Raw genomic sequence first — 21,684 nt, forward strand, 5'->3', positions numbered from 1 at the left:
ATCCACACATGTCAAATACCAGCATCACTATACATTTTTTTAAAGGATCAATCAACAACAACGATGTAATCGCTAAACCTGTGAAATCAATATTTGAATAAATTAATCCAGGGAATTAGTTTTTCTTTTATTTTGAAATTGGGAGATTAATATGGAAGATAAAGTTTTTGTGTTGTTTTTGGGAGGTAACAATTTCAGTCATCAGTAATATAAAAGGCAGAAGCATTTTGGGATTGTGATCACTAGAAAACACATTGACAATACCGACCAACATTCAAATACTTTTATATGCCGAAAACAGACATAGGATTGTGATCTGCCCCTAAGGGGCATATCTATCAAGATCTGTATGGAGCTTGAAGCCTCGTGTTTCTGGCGAGCCTTTAAAATAATAAATATTGAAAATGACTAAATAATAAGGTGTTTCAGAGAATGGCTAAACATATGCAAAGAGGGGATTGGGTAGTGGGTAGATGATGGGTGGGATCAGTGGTGAGTAACATTTTGGTCTGGCTAGTATCGATTTAATTGAAATTTTGAGCCCTGTATGTATGTATGTATATATATATATATATATATATATATATATATATATATATATATAGTTATAGATTTATTTATTGTACCAAAATACCCTCAGATATATGTAGAAATATGTATTTATGAATAAATAAAACATATTCTTGTATGTGAAGAAGATTGGAATGTGAAATATTCATATTTACATGTTAGCACACATGAGAATATGTGATTAGGTTTGCGCAAGAGTGGAGTGTTAGTTTTCCCCCTACTTTTTTTTCTCAATTCACTTCTATGGGGGAATAAGTGAATGTGCATGTGATATTCTAAGTTCGGCTTTTTGCGTGTGTCGGGTTAGCGCATGAGTGAAAACAGTTTACTTTCAACACTAGCAAAAATCGTACTTCTATCGCAATTAACGCTCGGGCGGGAGCATTAATTAGCGATCCATTTGCAATCTTGTCCTTAATGTATTTTCATCCGTTTCTTTCTACTGTGCATGTGCCAGCAATACTGAAATAATGTCCCTTTAAAACATTGTATCTCAGGAACTAGTGCTAATATTTAGATAAACTATACCATCAGATCTATCTCCAAGCCACATTTTAAAAGGATTGGTACAGAAGTTTATCATTGTAACTATTTATAAGTTCCTAATACAGCCATACTTAAAAATGTAAATTTCATAGCTTAATTGCTAACAATATACTGAACTGATTTACTTCAAATTAATTTATCAGATTCATTTAGTCATTCTGAAGCTTTTAAAGAATAGCATTTAGCATTGAAAGCTTGTTTGAATTGTTGCTGCAGTACATTATATTCATGCCACTTATATTGCACACACACACATATAGATAGATAGATAGATAGATAGATAGATAGATAATATATAAATTTGATGCAAATATATATATTTTTACATTGTGGATAACAAATTTGGTAGAAGTGAATGATTATAGTGTATTATGTTTATTAATATTGTTAGTAACAATAATAATACATTAAATAATGTATACTTGTATGTGAGTGTACATATATATATATATATGAATTTTGCTTCAGATGCTTATATATATATATATACACATGTGAAGGAAAATTTTGAAAAGATTAGAATGCAGTTTTCTGCTCTAGCCTGTGGTGCAGTAATCAAGGTAATCCACCTTAACTGAGCAACAAGGGCTGAGGCTGCTAGAGAGGTTGGGGAGGGGTTTGAAGCTGAATGCATTTGTATGAGAGAGAATTACAGTATCTGCTTGGGACATTTACTGCACGTGTTGTGCTGACACTACAGTGCACCTTTTTCAGATGCAGCCTATTCAGGTGCACACAGTATAAAACAGCAGTGGGCACCAGCTGCATCATGGAATGCCAAGGGACTGAGGCAACAGAGATGAATGTGAACACAGGCATCCCATACCCCCTGCACACCTGACCCTCCAGGGGAGGAGGCAGGCAGCAGGGCATTTGGCCAGCCAGCCAGAGGGAGGAGAAGGAAAGATCATAGTCCTTGTACAGTATCCAACACTTACCAGCTGGACTGTCTAGGAGGAGAAAAACAATGACATTTTCTCTTAATTTAACTTGGTCATAGATTTTGTCTATTTTTCTTTATAAATGTTTGGCTTCTGGAATTGTTGTTCACTTGTTGCTTCTGTACACTTTGAACTTAGTGATCATTTTTTAAAGCTGCCTGGGTGGATTTATATAATTTGTTGCTATCTCATTCTGAACAAATCAACACAACAGTCATTTGTCATAAACTTAATTTGATATTCTGTTCTCATTGATTTAGAATTTACTTGAATATCTGGTGATGGAACCCTCCAAATAAAAGGATTTTGTAACCATAATCACCATTTTACCTCAAGAAGCATTTCTTCTGTTTTCTCTGATTTCTATTAGGTCTCAGTAATTTATTTTAAGATCTTCTCTGGATGGAAGAGAAGGAAGAGCTGTCCAGGCTCCGCGCCCTATTCCTCTCTTTTGACGCTAAACGCTCAGGCCGCTTGCAGCGAGGGGATTTCTCTTCCCTGTGTGCTGAGCTCAGGGTGAGCCCTACTGAGGCTGAGACCATATTTCAACGTCTAGATAGGGACAGTGACGGAGCTATTACTTTCCAGGACTTTTTAATGGGATTCCGAGGGGCCAGAACAAATCTAGTGACTCATGGAAGTTGGGATCCCAATGCTGAGGAGACGCAGACAGTACCCCAATATCCAGTTAAGGAGGAGCACCATGAAGAAGAAACATTTAGCGCTGCTTGGGAGGACTTCCAGCTCAGACTGGGAGAAGATGCAAATTATATAACAAGGTTAGTGACAGGTTTAAAGATTTTTATCTCCATAATTGACGTTAATGAGCTTAATTTGTTGAGAGGTATTGTGTAAAGGTCATGATGCATTTTGTTTGTACTAAAACTTTATGCAATGACTAAGTTCTCATTTAGTGAATATGATACCTGTCTTCACCAAAACCACTAGTAAAAATATTATACATATCTGGACCTTGATGTCGTTTAAAAACAAAACAAAAAAAACAAAACATTTGTATGTGTTTGTCTATCATCTCTTTTTATCTCTGTTTTCTTTTTTCCTAACATATGTTTCCTCTTTGTTTCTTTCTGTGACCCATTTATTTTTGAAGAGTATTTCTCCTGTTCATTTTGTCCTTGTGTTTATTGTGTCACTTGCCTTATTTCCCTGTCTATTCCTTTGTATTACTTTTATGAGTATTTTCGATAATGATCAATGCTGTGTTGTTGTATTATACTTCAGGGATCAGATTTTCCTCATTTAAGGAGCCTTAGTTTGAAATGAGAATTGTTAGTTGTTAAACAACAGCAGTTAGAGAGCTGTATCATTATATTTGTTTTGCTAGTTTATACGATAAAGCTTTTAACAGAGAATTGAACTTTTTTTTTGTCTTGAACATATCTAATTATTTTTCAAAGACAATTAACTCCCTCCTAAAATAATAATAATGCATATGAAATTATCTTGTCTATTATTTAGCTTTAAATGAACACAAACCAGCCAAACATTTTATAAAAGTAAATCAAAACCTGCACTTTATCAATAGAACAGTTTTTTTCTTCAAAATAAATGTACCTTTCAATTAATATGTAAAAATTTCCAAAGGTTAAAGCTATACAGAACTGAAGCATTGCTACTAGAGCTGATGTCGCCCTGTTGGTGCCAGAAGCCACTCCACAAAAGAATACTGGTGGATCAACCCAGGGGCGAAACTACAGGGGGTGCAGAGGTCGCAATTGCGACTGGGCCCCCAAGGGTGGGGAGGCGTAACTCGAAACCACAGGGCCCAGGCGAAAGAATCTAAGAAGGGTGTCCCCCCCCCCAAAAAAAAGTGAATTTGATACATATCTTTTTTTTTGTTTTGTTTTTTTACATTTAACACAGAAAAAAAAATGTTAATCAGATTACATGTCTGCAAAAGGAGGTACCCTGTGCCCACAGACTGTGAGATGGTCTGACCCCCTATTTCTGTATATAGTGACACTGTTTAACACACCAATACTGTATATAGTGAGTCAGTGACACAGTCTGTAATCTGCCGGTGAGATGGCTGGCCTGACCCTACCCGCCCCATACTTTAAAAAGTGACCACAGAAGTCTGTGACATGGTCCAGCCCCCCGTACTGTATATAGTGGTACTGTAAAGTGACACTGTTTACCCCCCGCCTCCCCATGCTGTAGTAACAAGGTCTGTAATATGCTGGTTCCACAAACATACATGCATAAATACACACACAGTCACATACATACATACATACACACACACACACACACACACACACACATATACACACATACACACACAAAAACACCAATGGGTAAAACAGAAACACTAACCCCTGTAGTCAGAGACACTAGTGAAGCATCATGTCACACTCACATGATATCAGTGCAGGCAGTGGCAGGTCAACGCAATTGCGACCTCTGCACCCCCTGTTAGTGTTTCTGTTTTACCCATTGGTGTTTTTGTGTGACATGATGCTTCACTAGACTACAGGGGTTAGTGTTTCTGTTTTACCCATTGGTGTTTATGTGTGTGTGTATGTGTGTATGACTGTGTGTGTATGTATGTATGTATGTGACTGTGTGTGTATTTATGCATGTATGTTTGTGAAACCAGCAAATTACAGACCTTTTTACTACAGCATGGGGGGGGGTAAACAGTGTCACTTTACAGTACCACTATATACAGTACAGGGGGCTGGACCATGTCACAGACTTCTGTGGTCACTTTATAAAGTATTGGGACGGGTAGGGTCAGGCCAGCTATCTCACCGGCAGATTACAGACTGTGTCACTGACTCCCTATATACAGTATTGGTGTGTTAAACAGTGTCACTATATACAGTAATAGGGGGTCAGACCATCTCACAGACTGTGGCACGGGGTACCTCCTTTTGCAGACGTAATCTGATTCACATTTTTTTTTCTGTGTTAAATGTAAAAAATAAAAAAAAAGATATGTATCAAATTCACTTTTTTTTTTTTTGGGGGGGGGGGGGGGCCCTTCTTAGATTCTTGCACCTGGGCCCTGTGGTTTCTAGTTACGCCATCATCAACCAACACAATGATTGGCTGATTTGCTCATATTCTTTTATCAGAGACATTGAAAGAACAGTAAACACATTGTATATAAAATGTTTAGTTATGTATAATTAAAGGGACATGAAACCCACATTTATTTATTTCATGATTTAATGTAATTTAGCTCTTAAAATTCAAAAATTTCTAATTCTCACAACATGAAACGTACCCTGCTGACTTATCATCTCTAACTCTGCTACATGTTTATTTAATTGGCTTTAACTGATAACAACTGGAAATAAAAACCTGAGTACTGTATATTATTATTATTATTGGTTATTTGTAGAGCGACAAAAGATTCTGCAGCGCTAACTGTATGCTAACATTATGACAACTGTTAGCCTTGTAGACTCACCTAAATATTACAAATCGTGGGGGAAGTTTGGCTATTGATAATTGATTGCAGTACAAAAGATGTTAATTTGTTTTAAAAAGACTTGACTGATCTGTTTTACAACACAACAGAAATATCTTGTAATTACACGCTGTTTACTGTCCCTTAAACTCAAATGTCCCCTTAAAGGGCTAGATTACAAGTGAAGGGTGTGTTATCTTGTGCTCAGTTTTATGCTAAGAATCTTAACGTGGATTAAACTTTTTAGCACAATTAGATCATTCATTGCGATCAAATTACGAATGATGAGTTGTGTTGCACTTAAATGAAAAAATGAAAATGTAGTGTTTTTTCAGACCTGAAGTAAGCCACTATTATTATTAATAGTATAGCACAGACCTATATGAAGAACTCAACTACTTGGGCACAATTAGCGTAGAGATATTCAACTAGGGTTACCACACCTGGCATGATTAAGGGCGTGTGACCTCAAAATGTCGTACATTTTTTCGGTCTGTATGCTTTAATACATTTCCGCATATACAGTGCGGTGGACCTGTACTTTTTGCTATATTACCTAGGGGCTAAAACTGTGGTCCTAGTCCAATGTGCACTACCCAGTGAGAGACTCCAGGTGCTGAGCTATGTTTGTTATAGTTACCACCCAGATGGTATTTTAATGTATTTTAACTGTTGTCAGAGTTGAAATTGAAGAATAAATATAGAATTAAAGATGATAAAATCTAATTGTAAACCAATCATTATTTAATATCAGTTCTAATAGCTTTATTTACTTAAAGGGACACTGTACTCAAAAATTTAATTTTGTGATTCAGATTGAGCATGACATTTTATGCAAATTTTGAATTTACTCCTATTATCAAATTTTCTTCATTCTCTTGGTATCTTTATTTGAAATGCAAGAATGTAAGTTTAGATGCCGGCCCATTTTTGGTGAACAACCTGGGTTGTCCTTGCTGATTGGTGGATAAATTCATCCACCAATAAAAAAGTGCTGTCCAGAGTACTGAAACCAAATAATAGCTTAGATGCCTTCTTTTTCAAATAATGATAGCAAGAGAACGAAGAAAAATTGATAATAGGAGTAAATTGGAAAGTTGCTTAAAATTGCATGCTCTTTCTGAATTACAAATGAACAAATTTGGGTTCAGTGTCCATTTAATGATGCTGTATAATTATGTATGCAAGTCTATGCTAATGAGCATTGCCAGTATTTTTTTTTTTTTCAAGAAAAGGTGTCAACCCAATATCTAACATGAATATTACTGCACACCCCCATATAATTCTATTAAGTGAGGGAAATGCAGATCTTAGCGAGCCCTAGCTCTATGTGAGCACAAGAATGGAATCACTATTAATAGCGGTCAAGTGATAACACAGAGTAGCACTAAAATTTTTGTTTTGCTCCCCTTTGTATTCTATGCAAAAACGTTTATTTATTCAAACTAAAACCAGTTTACAATTTGCTTACATTACTTTTAACTTCTTAAAACTTATTTGTATTTGGTTTCTGAAACGCCCATTAGCTGTTCACTACAGCTTATAATTATTTTATACATTTATTTTTCAATTTTTTTGTGATCTTTCCACATAAACCACATCATTTATGATATATATTTATGACACTTGCTGTTAATTTAAATATTTTTCACCAATCTTTAGCATCTGATAATTATGTTATCCTCCTGTATCAAGAATCTGAATTTTCCAGCATTAACTAATTATATTGTATTCATTTCACTTTAGAATTGTTATTCTTGTGCTTGATGTTTCAAGTAAATAACTCTAATGCCGTGCTTTGTACAACACTTGTGTTTTGTGTTGATATTTTTTGAAGTTATTTGGTACAGAAACAATTTAATACTCCATGTAATTTTTCTTGTGATCAATCAGTAAGATAAAAATTTAATTTTAAAAATATGGAAAAGCATCTTTTGTATGAAAAAAGGTTAAAGGGACAGGAAACCAAACCCAAAAAATTATTTCATGATTGGGATAGAACATTCAGTTTTAAACAACTTTCACATTTAGTTCTATTATGACATTTGCTTCATTCTCTTGTTATCCTTTGCTGAAGGAACAACATTGCACTACTGGCAGCTAGATGAACACATCTTGTTAGCCAATCACAAGAGACAAATGTGTGCAGGCACCAATCAGCAGCTAGCTCCCACTAGTGTAGGATATTTGCATATTCTTTTTTAACAAGGGATACCAAGAGAACAAAGCACATTTGAAAATAGAAGTGAAATTAAAAGTGTCTTAACATTACATGCTCTTTCTGAATCAAGCAAGCACTGAGATTTTAATATAAGATGTTTAATTATGTTTGGAAATAAAATATAAATGCAATATATTTTTATTATGCATTTTGGTTAATTTCCTGTAATTTAAATCTGCATATTAAGAGTTTTTAAATTCCAAAAATCTGATAGTTCACATGGCAGATTTACAAAACTAACCCTGCTACCCTGCAACAGAACAACTGTCCCTAATTGGATTCAGCAGAGATGCTAGTGGCTAGCCTTGTCTACTCCCAGTGGCGTCACTAGGGTTGGTGTCACCCGGTGCGGTAAGTCATGGTGTCACCCCCCCCCAGAAAGCAGACACACACAAAAACACAGGCAAACACACATACAAACACTCAGACACACTTAAAAACATACTCAGATGCACACACAAACACTTGGAAACACACTCAGACACACACACAAAAACACACACACAAAAACACTGAGACACACACAAACTCAGACACACACATACAAAATATGTAAACTGCACTGCATTAATTATGAAGCTCATGCCTAGAGCTGCTCCCTGGCTCAGCAGAACATCAAATGAAAGATAAACAGAGCACTCTAAAATAAATCACTGAAGAAAAGGTTTAGGCGTGCAAACTATGAAAATTCTGCTCTCTGACTCTGTTCCAAGTCTGTCAGTGCACAGCCCTGAGCCGCATGTCACTGAGCAGTGAGCACAGATAGGCAGGCAGGTTTAGGCTAGCAGCGCAACTTTGCAAGCCCCACGGCACACCCACAACATTCATAGTGAAATTGGGCAGGGGAGGAGCAAAGTACAAACAAGCAAAAGCAGCCGGGAAAACTATTTGTTGAAATTGCAGCACTGGCTCAAGGGGCAAAAAAATTGTGTGTCTACAACTTCCCCAGTCCCACTAATGTTCACAAATGCCAGCCTCTAATAAAATAATCTATGCATCTCAACATTGTATTTCTTTGAATTTCAATAAAATTTAAAAAAAAAAAAAAAAAAAAAAAATTCTTTTTTTTTTTTTTTTTTTTTTGGTGTCACCCCCTGGAGGGTGTCACCCGGGTGCGGCCCGCCCCCCCCCCGCCCCCCCCTAGTGACGCCACTGTCTACTCCAGTAACAAATCTTGATTGGTTCTTTCAAATAAGGCATTTGATGGGCGGAGTTTAGCTCTTGTAAAGCAATTGCAGAAAACAAGGTGATAATTCCAAACATTTTTAGACTCACCAGTATTGTACTTTATTGCAAGACAGCAGAAAAATCATGTAATTACAAGATTTTTAGTGTCCCTTTAAGTTTAAATTATTTGAATTGATTTAGAAACAAACAGGAAATGCTTATTTGTTCACAGTTCATTCATAGTGACACAGATTAGTTAAAAAAAAACTTTTTTTTAAAAAATATCCTCTTTTACATGTAACTATAAAAAACATTAATATCTCTTTATTAATACTAAACATTTTAAGGGGTGTATGAAACATCAGACTTTTGTTACTTCTAAAATAGTATAGTCTGGAAACTTTGGTAGCTATAGCAACACATAAAAACAATATCTAAAGCCTATTCAATTGAGTAGATTAAATAAGTGCTGAATTTGATTGATATGTTCCATTCTTTGTAGTGATAGTAGGATCAGAGTTTTGTAGTATAAATTAGCAACTGTGCAAATTATGCTTTCATGTGGGAAAACAGAAGTACTGATACTAACTTGATGAGACTATCTGTTCTTATAAAAACTTTATTAAGTATACAAAGGTTATATTATCTTGTTGAAAGTGGCTAGATTTGAAGAACATATATTTTAAATGCTGTAATTCTGTGATGCCAACACTCCAATGTGGATTATTCATGGTGAGGCATTCTGTGAGTTGGGATATTACCTAATATATGAACTGAAAGTCTTTTTTCCTTTGTGATAATGGAAAATGTTTAAACAAATCTAATCACTAATGAGAAAATTAATGTTACTAAACCATTTTTATAGTGCAAGCAATTGCTAGTCATAGTACAATGTGCTCTGACAGAAAAGAACAGCTGTCATCTCACGATGAATAAGATTTGTGACTATGGAGGCAGATCTTTGTTGAGTGGTAGATTTTCAGCCCCACGGCATGTACCTTGTACCCCTCTGTGTAATTGCACAATCGGGACCTGATATTCAAAAACTCAACACTCAGGTGAGATGATCTCGTCAGTAAGGAGAGGTCCCTAAAATAATGTTAGAAACACAAATTTTAATTTAAAAGATATTTAACTAATGACGCAGGTTTTTTTTATGTGAATGACAGACACCTACATTACAATATAAGATTTTGCAAGATTTCTCTCCATGCCAGCAAGCTTTTGAATATCAGGCCCTTGGTTTCTAGAGAGGGTACATTTTTCCTTCATGTGCCCCCTAACTAGGGTTAAATGCATATGGCCTCTGCCTGGAAAAATTGACATCTCTGCTGTCAGGAGGTAAATAATAACACAAACAATACAAAGTTTAACATGGTGTCATTTACCTCTGCTCAATGTAAGCAGAGTATTTACATCTGTTCAGGATGAACATAATGGAATTCTTACTTCAAAGACACTTGGGATCACTTAAAAAGACAGAATCTATTGATGCTTATGCTAGACAGTAATGGGTTACATTTCTACTGATTACGGGTTAATGGCAATAAATGGGTTGGTTACTGGAAAAAAAGGAGTCATTGCACTGTGTTAGTTATTGTATGGTTGTGAAATCATTGCTTTTTGTTTGTGACTTGTATTGTGGGTGTTAAATTGTTCCTCCAGTGTAAGACAAACCAAAGGGGAACGATCCTCAGTGACTCCAGCACAGCAAAAGTCCAAATCAGAGTAGAAAGGTCACCCAACTCTCCTCCCCCTCTTGGAGTGCCGTAGTAGCGGTAGAATCAAAACCGCAAGTAGAAGTCAATGGAAGAAGGATGCAGGCACTACGCAATGGTGCAGTATAAAATCCAAATATTTATGGTCAAAAAAAGTAAAAAACATAATTGGGCAAAGTAAATAATAAAAAACATATTGCAAAATTGTTTCACCAGACAAAATAAAAAATTTTGGGCTAGATTACAAGTGGAGCATCATTTAACTTTCCCGGTCGAGCGTTTACTGCGCTAGAATTAAGGTTTTTGCACATGTCGGATTGTGCTCATAATACAAGTTGAAAGTAAAAAGTTATCATTTGCCTGCTAACCTGACGCACATAAAAAGTTGGGAAAAAACTAACACCACCCTACTCGCGCGCAAATCCGATCACATATTCTCATATGCGCTAATCTATTCCTCACATAGCAGAATATTTTCTATTTATTCTTAAAACATATTTATATATATATGTATATATATATATATATATATATATATATATATATATAGTATCCCACAAAAGTGAGTACACCCCTCACATTTTTGTAAATATCTTATTATATCTTTTCATGTGACAACACTGAAGAAATGACACTTTGCTACAATGTAAAGCAGTGAGTGTACAGCCTGTATAATGGTGTAAATTTGCTGTCCCCTCAAAATAACTAAACACACAGCCATTAATGTCTAAACTGTTGGCAACAAAAGTTAGTACACCCCTAAGTGGAAATGTCCAAATTGGGCCCAAAGTGTCAATATTTTGTGTCCACCATTATTTTCCAGCACTGCCTTAACCCTCTTGGGCATGGAGTTCACCAAAGCTTCACAGGTTGCCACTGGAGTCCTCTTCCACTCCTCCGTGATGACATCACTGAGCTGGTGGATGTTAGAGACCTTGCGCTCCCCCACCTTTCAGTTTGAGGATGCCCCACAGATGCTTAATAGGGTTTAGGTCTGGAGACATGCTTGACCAGTCCATCATCTTTACCCTCAGCTTCTTTAGCAAGGCAGTGGTCATCTTGGAGGTGTGTTTGGGGTCATTATCATGTTAAAATACTGCCCTGTGGCCCAGTCTCCAAAGGGAGAAGATCATGCTCTGCTTTAGTATGTCAAAGTACATGTTGGCGTTTATGGTTCCCTCAATGAACTGTAGCTTCCTAGTTCCGGCAGCACTCATGCAGGCCCAGACCATGACAGTCCCAACACCATGCTTGACTGTAAGCAAGACACACTTGTCTTTGAACTCCTCACCTGGTTGCCGCCACACACCCTTGACACCATCTGAACCAAATAAGTTTATCTTGGTCTCATCGAACCACAGGACATGGTTCCAGTAATCCATGTCCTTAGTCTGCTTGTCTTCAGCAAACTGTTAGTAGGCTTTCTTGTGCATCATCTTTAGAAGAGGCTTCCTTCTGGGACAACAGCCATGCAGACCAATTTGATGCAGTATGTCGCGTATGGTCTGAGCACTGACAGGCTGACCCCCCCCACCCCTTCAACCTCTGTAGCAGCACTCATATGTCTATTTCCCAAAGACAACCTCTGGATATGACGCTGAGCACATGCATACTTCTTTGGTCGACCATGGTGAGGCCTGTTCTGAGTGGAACCTGTCCTTTGAAACTGCTGTATGGTCTTGCCCACCGTGCTGCAGCTCAGTTTCAGGGTCTTGGCAATCTTCTTATAGCCTAGGCCATCTTTATGTAGAGCAACAATTCTTTGTTTTAGATCCTCAGAGAGTTCTTTGCCATGAGGTGCCATGTTGAACTTCCAGTGACCAGTATGAGAGAGTGTGGGAGCGATAACATCAAATTTAACACACCTGCTCCTCATTCACACCTGAGACCTTGTAACACTAATAAGTCACATGACACCGGGGAGGGAAAATGGCTAATTGGGCCCAATTTGGACATTTCCACTTAGGGGTATACTCACCCAACGGTTTAGACATTAATGGCTGTGTGTTGAGTTATTTTGAGGGGACAGCAAATTTACACTGTTATACAGGCTGCACACTCAGTATTTTACATTGTAGCAAAGTGTCATATCTTCAGTGTAGTCACATGAAAAGATATAATAAAATATTTACAAAAATGTGAGCGGTGTACTCACTTTTGTACATTATATTCATGATTATTTATAGATATAGATATATAAAGATATATATAGGAATATATATTTATAAATACTTAGAACATATTCTTCTGTGTGCAGAACATTGGAATGTGAGATATTTACAGTAAATACACTCACAGTATAACACTTTATTGAAAATTAATATTGCATAAGTATGCTTTTACATTGTTTCATCTACTAGTTAACAAAGGGCTCCAATGCTCTTATATATATATATGTATATATATATATATATATATATATATATATATATATATATATATATATATATATATATATATATATGTTGATATAATGTATACATATGTGCTTATGTGTTTATATGTGTATATATGTCTGATGTCTGTAAATACATATATACACATATAAACACATAAATATATGTACACACATATAGACATACTGTATATATACATACATATACTGTACATCTTTAGACATGTATCTCTATGTTAAAGCCCTTTTCCCACCTTTTTTCTCTCTAACACTTAAGACCTCATATCTTTGAGCCCTTATAACTTTTTAATGCATTTTTTTTTAATAATTTGCATTATATGGTGTTATTATGAGTGTAACTGCACTTTGTAATGTATTTTTGTTGTGTTTTGTGAGACTTTTCTGTTTTGTGAAACAGTTAACCAGAACTCTAAGGACGCGGTAATCATTCTAGCGTAAATCGCAATTGTGCTCAAGCAATCGCATTTATATTCAACTTGTAAAATGAGCGAAAGAAACAGTGCCTGCAAACATCAGCGATAAACGCCTTATAACTCGTGTGTAACTGTTAAAAATAATTGCACATTTAGATAATGGAAGTGAAATGTAAGCCTATGAGCCCAGCTGTTTGTAGATCACCTTCATAAGAGCCGACTACAACAGTGCAACTCTCGGCAGGGCCCTCTACCCATTTGATCCCTATAAATGTTATCTTGTATACCGCCTATGTTTATAGCGCTGCAGAATCTGTTGGCGCTCTACAAATACCTGATAATAATAATAATAATAATTTTAAAGTTGTTTAACCCTTTAAGGACACAGCTTTCAGTTTGCTCAATTGTTTTATGACGGAAAAATTCCGTCATATGTCCTTAAGAGGTTAAAATTGTGTGCTCTATCTGAATCATGAAAGTTTAATTTTGACTTGACTGTCCCTTTAAGTAAAATGTGTTTAAATTGAAATTACATTTTTGAGGAAATACATATGGCATTGCTAGGTGTCCACTGGTAAATGGCTGATAGGAACAACTCCATTAATTGTAGTGGTTGACAGTAATAAGTCCCTATAAGCATGACAAGAAAGTGGAGATTTATTCAGCAGATAATTATCAAAAACATGTAATACATTTTAATATACTGGAATCAATAGTTAATAATTAGTTTATTAATAATTAAAGTGATATGAAACCCACATTTTTCTTTCATGATTCAGATAGAGCATGCAATTTTAAGCAACTTTCTAATTTTTAGGGATCTTTATATGGTAGTAGCAACCTCAACTATTTTTACAATTGTGCACATAAAATAAATCTCTATTAATAGGAAAGTCACACATGAAAAAAATACATGCTATCTGTGAAAGTAGGCTTTTATTAAACTGATAACAGCATTTGATTTCTACCTTTCCTGAAAAGTACAAACATTAAATAGAAATAAGCCAGGTATTGCTTTCATCCATTGTACTTTAGCGTTCGGCTGATGCAATCATTTATAAACACGGTCTGTAGTGAGATAGTAAAAGTACAGTAGCGTTCTCTTATTTGTAAAGTACCTTAGGGAAAGTGAAAGCCAATATAAAGAAGTAAGTGCATGATGACAATTTGTTTTCTTAAAAAGACATTTTCCCATTAAAACTAAGGAAACTTCAAAAATTAAAATGTATCAAATGTATGTGTTTAACTCAGTTGTTATATGCAAACAAAAGGGCAATAATACAATTCTCTAACACATTAGAGCATTTCTTTTTTGCACTTTTATGTCCCTTTAAAATAGGCTTGTAATGTTACAAATACAGATGGTAGCCTGTCTTAAATTGTACTGTTACAGGTTAGGGCTAAGCATAAGGATAACCCGGCCTCACGGGCAGAAAAAGTGCTAACAAATTTGGCCATATTTCTAGTAATATCTGTAACCTTGGTCTTTATGGAACATTGAATTAATGTGCCTATAAATTTAAAGGAACATTGTATTCCTGGCAAGCAGCTGATACGCATTCTTTCTATTCAGGGATGTTGCAGGGACACCTTTTTAAATGGGTTGGACTCTCTCTCTCCCATTATAGGTGTCAGTTTCAGCAGGCAAAACAGTTACTTGAAATGCCAAAATAAATAATAATGACTAGTTTTAATATAGCACCTTTCTCCCAGTGGGACTCAGCGCTTATTTTCAGGCAGCTGAATAGTAATATTTGTTATTATTACCCAATTTAATGGTACTCATTTTATCGACCTCATAAGGATGAAGGGCTGAGTGGAAAAGTTGTTTAAAATGACGTGATCTACCTAAATGATAAAAGTTTAATATTGAGTTCACTGCCCCTGTCACACCTATAGTTGTATGAAGTACTCAATAAATAATATCTAGCTTTTCAGACATAAACAGCTAACATGCAGAAAAACAATTGTAACCACCACAAGCCTGAAAACAAGCTTGCAAAATTGTTTATAAAAATGCCTGTAATTCTAGTAACATTTTTATGTCTGTTATGTTAACGTAGTCTCACTGGAGAGACTTAAAGGCGTCTCATGGATCTTGCAGTATCTTAACTTAGCTCCAGCATGTAGAATTCATAAAGTCTCTATTACTGTCATATACCTATGTCTTTAACCTCTTCAAAGTGAGTAAACACAATCTCCAGAGCAGCAATATATTACTGGCACCTACTTGAACATATCTTGTGAGGCAGTAACATGAGGCATATATGTGTAGCCACCAATCACCAGCTAGCTCCCAGTAGAGAGTTGCTGCTCCTAAGCCTACCTGGAGATACTTTTCAACTGCAAATTTGATAATAGAAATAAAATAAAAAATCTCCTAGGTGATTACATGCTCGGCCTGAAGTATGAGAGTTTAGTGTTGCCTTCCAGGCCTCTTTAATATAGCAAATTGTTCCACGTCCTATTACTTAGAGTCTTCAAAGCACAGGCAGCACATAGAGTTATATGCTGACAAACTGGTTTGACAAGTATATTTACAAAATCAGTAAGTGTGCATGTGGCATTTTCTGAATGCTCAAAGGCTAATCTCAACGTTACATTCTACAATCATCCAGTCAAATCTTCTCTTAGCATGAGAATGACTTTAAAGGGACATGAAACCAAATTTTTTTCTTTCATGAATCAGATAGAGCATGTAATGTTAAGCAACTTTCCAATTTACTTCTATTATCTAATTTGTTTCATTCTTTTGGTATCATTTGTTGGAAAGAATACCTAGGTAGGCTCATGAACAGCAATGCATTACTGGGAGCTAGCTGCTGTATGGTGGCACATTTATTCCTCTTTTCATTGGCTTACGGGTTGTGCTCAGCTGGCTCCCATTAGTGCGTTTCTGCTCCTTCAACAAAGGATATCAAGAGAACTAAACTAATTTAATAATATAAGTAAACTAGAAAGTTGTTTAAAATTGTGTGCTGTATCTGAATCCTGAAAGAAAAACATTGAGTTTCATACTCCTAAGCAGAAAACAGCATAGTCCTCTTGCCTCATGAATTTTGATATCTGGTTTTTATTTTTAAAAAAATTTACTTTACTCTTAAATCAACGCACAAACATTCTAAAAATATTAGCTTGTTTTATTCTGAGTACAAGGAAAAAAATTACACAAAGGATAAATAAATTGTATGCATATTACATAAATTATGTGCTGCACAATTGCTCTTTCTACAAATACTTTTTATACACGTAATAGTATTACAACTTACTGAATAAATTATATTGTGATATTTTATCTCCAAATCCGGCAAAAAAGGTGCATATGTGAAAAAAGAGGTTAAAGTGATGGTAAATCCTAGCGTTAGGACTTATTAAATAAAGGGGACTTATTTAGAACTTTCACTGCTATTGCCCTGGAGACATTTAATTCGTTTTTGTCATGCCTGTTATTTACCAGTTGGTAGATAGAAGTACAACATTTTCTCTGTAAATAAATAAATTATAATGAGAAAATATTAATAAATGTCTCCCGGGCAATCAGAGGTGTTGAGAAAAAAAAAACCATAATTAACAGTCACTATTACAAAATTAAGGGCTCAATTCAAATCATAGGCCCGATCCGATATGCAGCGTCGCCCGCAAATGCCGGCGATGCTGAATTTTGCGCTGGTTTGGTATCCTATATACGGCGTAACCTAGAAGTTACGCCCGTATATCTCTGCCGTCGCCCGTAGTTTTTTGGGCCATAGGCAGGTATATCAAACCAGCGCAGTTTGGTATCCAATATACAGCGTAAGGACTTACGTGGCGAAAATGGAGAAATCTTAATCCATTTTCACCTCGCCACAAAAAGCAGCCATAGTAAGCCTTACGCTGTCTATTGGAGCCCCGTAACTCCCTAAACTAGCTACAAAATAAACCTAACACCTAACGCATGCGCAATGTCTATCTAGCTGTCACCCGTGATCTGCTAAATAAAACCTAACACCTAACGCATGTGCAATGTCTATCTACCTGTCAACCACGATCCCCCGCCGCAATCCCTAATAAAGTTATTAACCCCTAAACCGCCGCTCCGGGACCCCGCCGCCACCTACAATAAAGTATAACCCCCTAATGTGAGCTCCTACCCCGCCGCCAACTACATTAAACTACCCCCTAAAGTGAGCCCCTTACACCGCCGCCATCTATTTTAAAATTATTAACCCCTAATTTAATCCCCCTAAACCGCCGCCAGCTATATTAAATTAATTAACCCCTAATTTAATCCCCCTACCCCGCCGCCAGCTATATTAAATTAATTAACCCCTAATCTAATCCCCCTACCCCGCCGCCACCTATATTACATTATTTAACCCCTAAATTACTAAACTATCCCTACCACTAAACCTAAGTCTAACCCTACAAATAGCCCTGAAAAGGGCTTTTTGCGTGGCATTACCCCAAAATAAACTGCTCTATTGCCAGCCCTTAAAAGGGCTTTTTGCGGGGCATGCCCCAAAGAATTCAGCTCTTTTACCAGCCCTTAAAAGGGCTTTTGGTGGGGCTTTGTCAGAAAGTAAACAGCTCTTTTGCATCTAATCTAAATCCCCCTACACCGCCGCCACCTATAATAAATGTATTAACCCCTAATCTAATCCCCCTACACCGCCGCCACCTATATTAAACACATTAACCCCTAATCTAATCCCCCTACACCGCCGCCAGCTATATTAACTATATTAACCCTAATTATATTAGGGTTAATATAGTTAATATAGTTATTATATTATATATATTAACTATATTAACCCTAATTATATTAGGGTTAATATAGTTATTATATTATATATATATTAAGTATAATAACCCTATCTAACTCTTACATCCCTAACTAAACTCTTATTAAAATAAATCTAATATTAATATTATTAGTTAAAATATTCCAATTTAAATCTAAATTCTTACCTATAAAATAAACCCTAAGATAGCTACAATGTAATTAATAATTACATTGTAGCTATTTTAGGGTTTATATTTATTTTACAGGTAACTTGGTATTTATTTTAACTAGGTACAATAGCTATTAAATAGTTAATAACTATTTAATAGCTACCTTGTTAAAATAATTACCAATTTACCTGTAAAATAAATCCTAACCTAAGTTATAAATAGGAGCAACAAAGGATTGAAGACTGCTGGATCAATTTCAACCAAGTGGTTTATTCAGGCATAGGTGATTGAACACTCAGTGGTATACAAGGTAAGGTGTCATAGAGCTGACGCGTTTCGCGCATGTGCAATGCGCTTCATCAGAGATCATACAGGTGTGTTCAACTGGTGAAGTGATATACATTGTGTTGACCAATCAGGAGCATTAAAATACATTTGACCAGGTGTTGGTCTTGTTAAGCATATTTTCTGTGACACATAAATAACAAGTGGTGTGGTTTATACAGTGAATACAAATGAAGAAAACATTCTGTTGTGTTTGCAAAGTGCATGCTTGTCAATACCTTTTTGCATAACATTGCTTATCAACTTATAATGATAAGGAAAGGGAATTATATGTATACATAGGTTATGCAAAGAATGTATAAAAGGAACTACCTAATTGTGATGTGAATAAGATAATAGTATATGGAACACTAAGGAGCCATATGCATGAGGAACTCATGTATATGTTTAACACTAAGGGAGCACGTTAAATGTGTAAGAAAATTATAAAAATGAATTAAAAAAAGTTTTTTTCATTTATATATAGCGAGATAAACAAAACTAAAAATTTTGTTGCTGAACAAATGATAATCATGATAAAATTTGGTTTCTTTTTTTCTTTTCTTAACTACTCTTCTATAAACGCTACAATTTGTACCTATATTAATAATGTTATTACCTAATCAGCTGATGTCTAATAATCTATACATGATTTGGGCAAACCAGTACAATGTAGCTGGATAGAGAAGGGAATAAAATTCTTTTACGAATTATCTACTTACGATCTACTCTATTGCCCTTCCAAGGAAGATAGATATATATTCAAATTTACTTAGTGAGTCTGTAGATAAATATAAGTTACAAATACACCTACACTATCAATAAATTAAATAAACTACAAATATCTAACTAAAATACAATTAACCCCTTAATGACCGGACCATTTTTCAATTTTCTTACCCTTAATGACAATGGCTATTTTTACATTTCTGCAGTGTTTGTGTTTAGCTGTAATTTTCCTCTTACTCATTTACTGTACCCACACATATTATATACCGTTTTTCTCGCCATAAAATGGATTTTCTAAAGATACCATTATTTTCATCATATCTTATAATTTACTAAAAAAAAATGATAAAATATGAGGAAAAAATGGAAAAAAACACGCTTTTTCTAACTTTGACCCCCAAAATCTGTTACACATCTACAATCACCAAAAAAACCCCATGCTAAATAGTTTCTAAATTTTGTCCTGAGTTTAGAAATACCCAATGTTTACACATTCTTTGCTTTTTTTGCAATTTATGGAGCAATAAATACAAGTAGCACTTTGCTATTTCCAAACCACTTTTTTTCAAAATTAGCGCTAGTTACATTGGAACCCTGATATCTGTCAGGAATACCTGAATATCCCTTGACATGTATATATATATTTTTTTTAGAAGACAACCCAAAGTATTGATCTAGGTCCATTTTGGTATATTTCATGCCACCATTTCACCGCCAAATGCGATAAAAAAAAAAAAGTTAACTATTTCACAAATTTTGTCACAAACTTTAGGTTTCCCACTGAAATTATTTACAAACAGCTTCTGCAATTATGGTACAAATGGTTGTAAATGCTTCTCTGGGATCCCCTTTTTTCAGAAATAACAGACTTATATGGCTTTGGAGTTGCTTTTTGGTAATTAGAAGGCAGCTAAATGCAGCTGCGCACCACACGTGTTTTATGCCCAGGAGTGAAGGGGTTAATTAGGGAGCTTGTAGGGAGCTTGTAGGGTTAATTTTAGCTTTAGTGTAGTGTAGTAGACAACCCCAAGTATTGATCTAGGCCCATTTTGGTATATTTTATGCCACCTTTTCCCCTCCAAATGCGAGCAAATAAAAAAAAAAACTTTACATTTTTCACAATTTTAGGTTTCTCACTGAAATAATTTACAAACAGCTTGTGCTATTATGGCAGAAATTGTTGTAAAAGCTTCTCTGGGATACCCTTTGTTCAGAAATAGCAGACTTATATGGCTTTGGCGTTGCTTTTTGGTAATTAGCAGGCCGCTAAATGCTGCTGCGCACCACACGTGAATTATGCCCAGCAGTGAAGGGATTAAATTAGGTAGCTTTTAGGGAGCTTGCAGGGTTAATTTTAGAGATCAGCCTCCCACCTTGCACATCCCAACCCCTGATCCCTCCCAAACAGCTCTCTTCCCTCCCCCACCCCACAATTGTTACCGCCATCTTAAGTACTGGCAGAAAGTCTGCCAGTACTAAATAAGAGGTTTTTTGTTTTTTTTAAATAAAAATAATAAAATCTTTTAGCTGGGATAGACCCCTGCCTTAGCCCCAACCTCCCTGATCCCCCCTCCAGCTCTCTAACCCTCTCCCCTACCTAATTACCGCCATCTTTGGTACTGGCAGCTGTCTGCCAGTACCCAGTTTGGCCCCAAAAAACAAAGTATTTTTATTTTATTTTTCAATTAACTCTTTCTGTAGTGTAGCAGCCCCTCCACAATACCCCCACAATAACCCCAGCCCCCTCCCCCTCCCAGATCCATTTATATTTGAAATTTTTTTTTTTACCTTTACTTGGCTTTTTGCCCTCATTGGTGTCAGTGTGGCTAATGCGCGCGCGTGCACGTGCACACGCGCCTTGTGCACACGCACCGTGCACGCACATTATGTTCACGTGCACGCGCGCGCGTTCTCGCGCACGCACGCTCCCTCCCACCCGGACAACGGCACCATCAATACCGGTGCAGAGAGGGCCATAGAGTGGCTCTCTCTGCATCGGAGGCTTGTAAAGGGGTATTGCAGGATGCCTCCATATTGAGGCATCACTGCAATACCCTCAGAGCTGCTGGAAGTGATTGTGATCACTTCCAGCACTCTGTTAGACAACTGACGTACCAGGTACGTCCATTGTCATTAACTGCTTGTTAATGCATGACGTACCTGGTGCGTCAGTTGTCATTAAGGGGTTAAATAAACTAAACTAAATTACAAAAAAAACAAACACTAAATTTCAAAAAATAAAAAAAAGATTACAAGATTTTTAAGCTA

General features: G+C 36.0%; 1 protein-coding gene and 1 long non-coding RNA gene across 2 annotated transcripts in view; one reads left to right on the forward strand and one right to left on the reverse strand.

Moving 5' to 3' along the window:
• The first annotated feature begins 1,790 nt into the window (after positions 1–1,790).
• Positions 1,791–21,684, forward strand: part of RASEF (RAS and EF-hand domain containing) — a 187,534-nt gene continuing 167,640 nt past the window's right edge. Inside the window, exon 1 of the mRNA XM_053702459.1 lies at positions 1,791–2,836. Coding sequence (XP_053558434.1) covers positions 2,460–2,836 — 377 coding nt within the window. The 5' untranslated portion in view covers positions 1,791–2,459. The remainder of the gene's footprint in view (positions 2,837–21,684) is intronic.
• The window catches only part of LOC128649280 (uncharacterized), a 260,717-nt gene continuing 248,869 nt past the window's right edge, over positions 9,837–21,684 (reverse strand). Inside the window, exon 3 of the long non-coding RNA XR_008400658.1 lies at positions 9,837–9,973. This is a non-coding gene — a long non-coding RNA (uncharacterized LOC128649280). The remainder of the gene's footprint in view (positions 9,974–21,684) is intronic.

This window comes from Bombina bombina, chromosome 2, assembly GCF_027579735.1.
Source record: "Bombina bombina isolate aBomBom1 chromosome 2, aBomBom1.pri, whole genome shotgun sequence".
Lineage (NCBI taxonomy): Eukaryota > Metazoa > Chordata > Amphibia > Anura > Bombinatoridae > Bombina > Bombina bombina.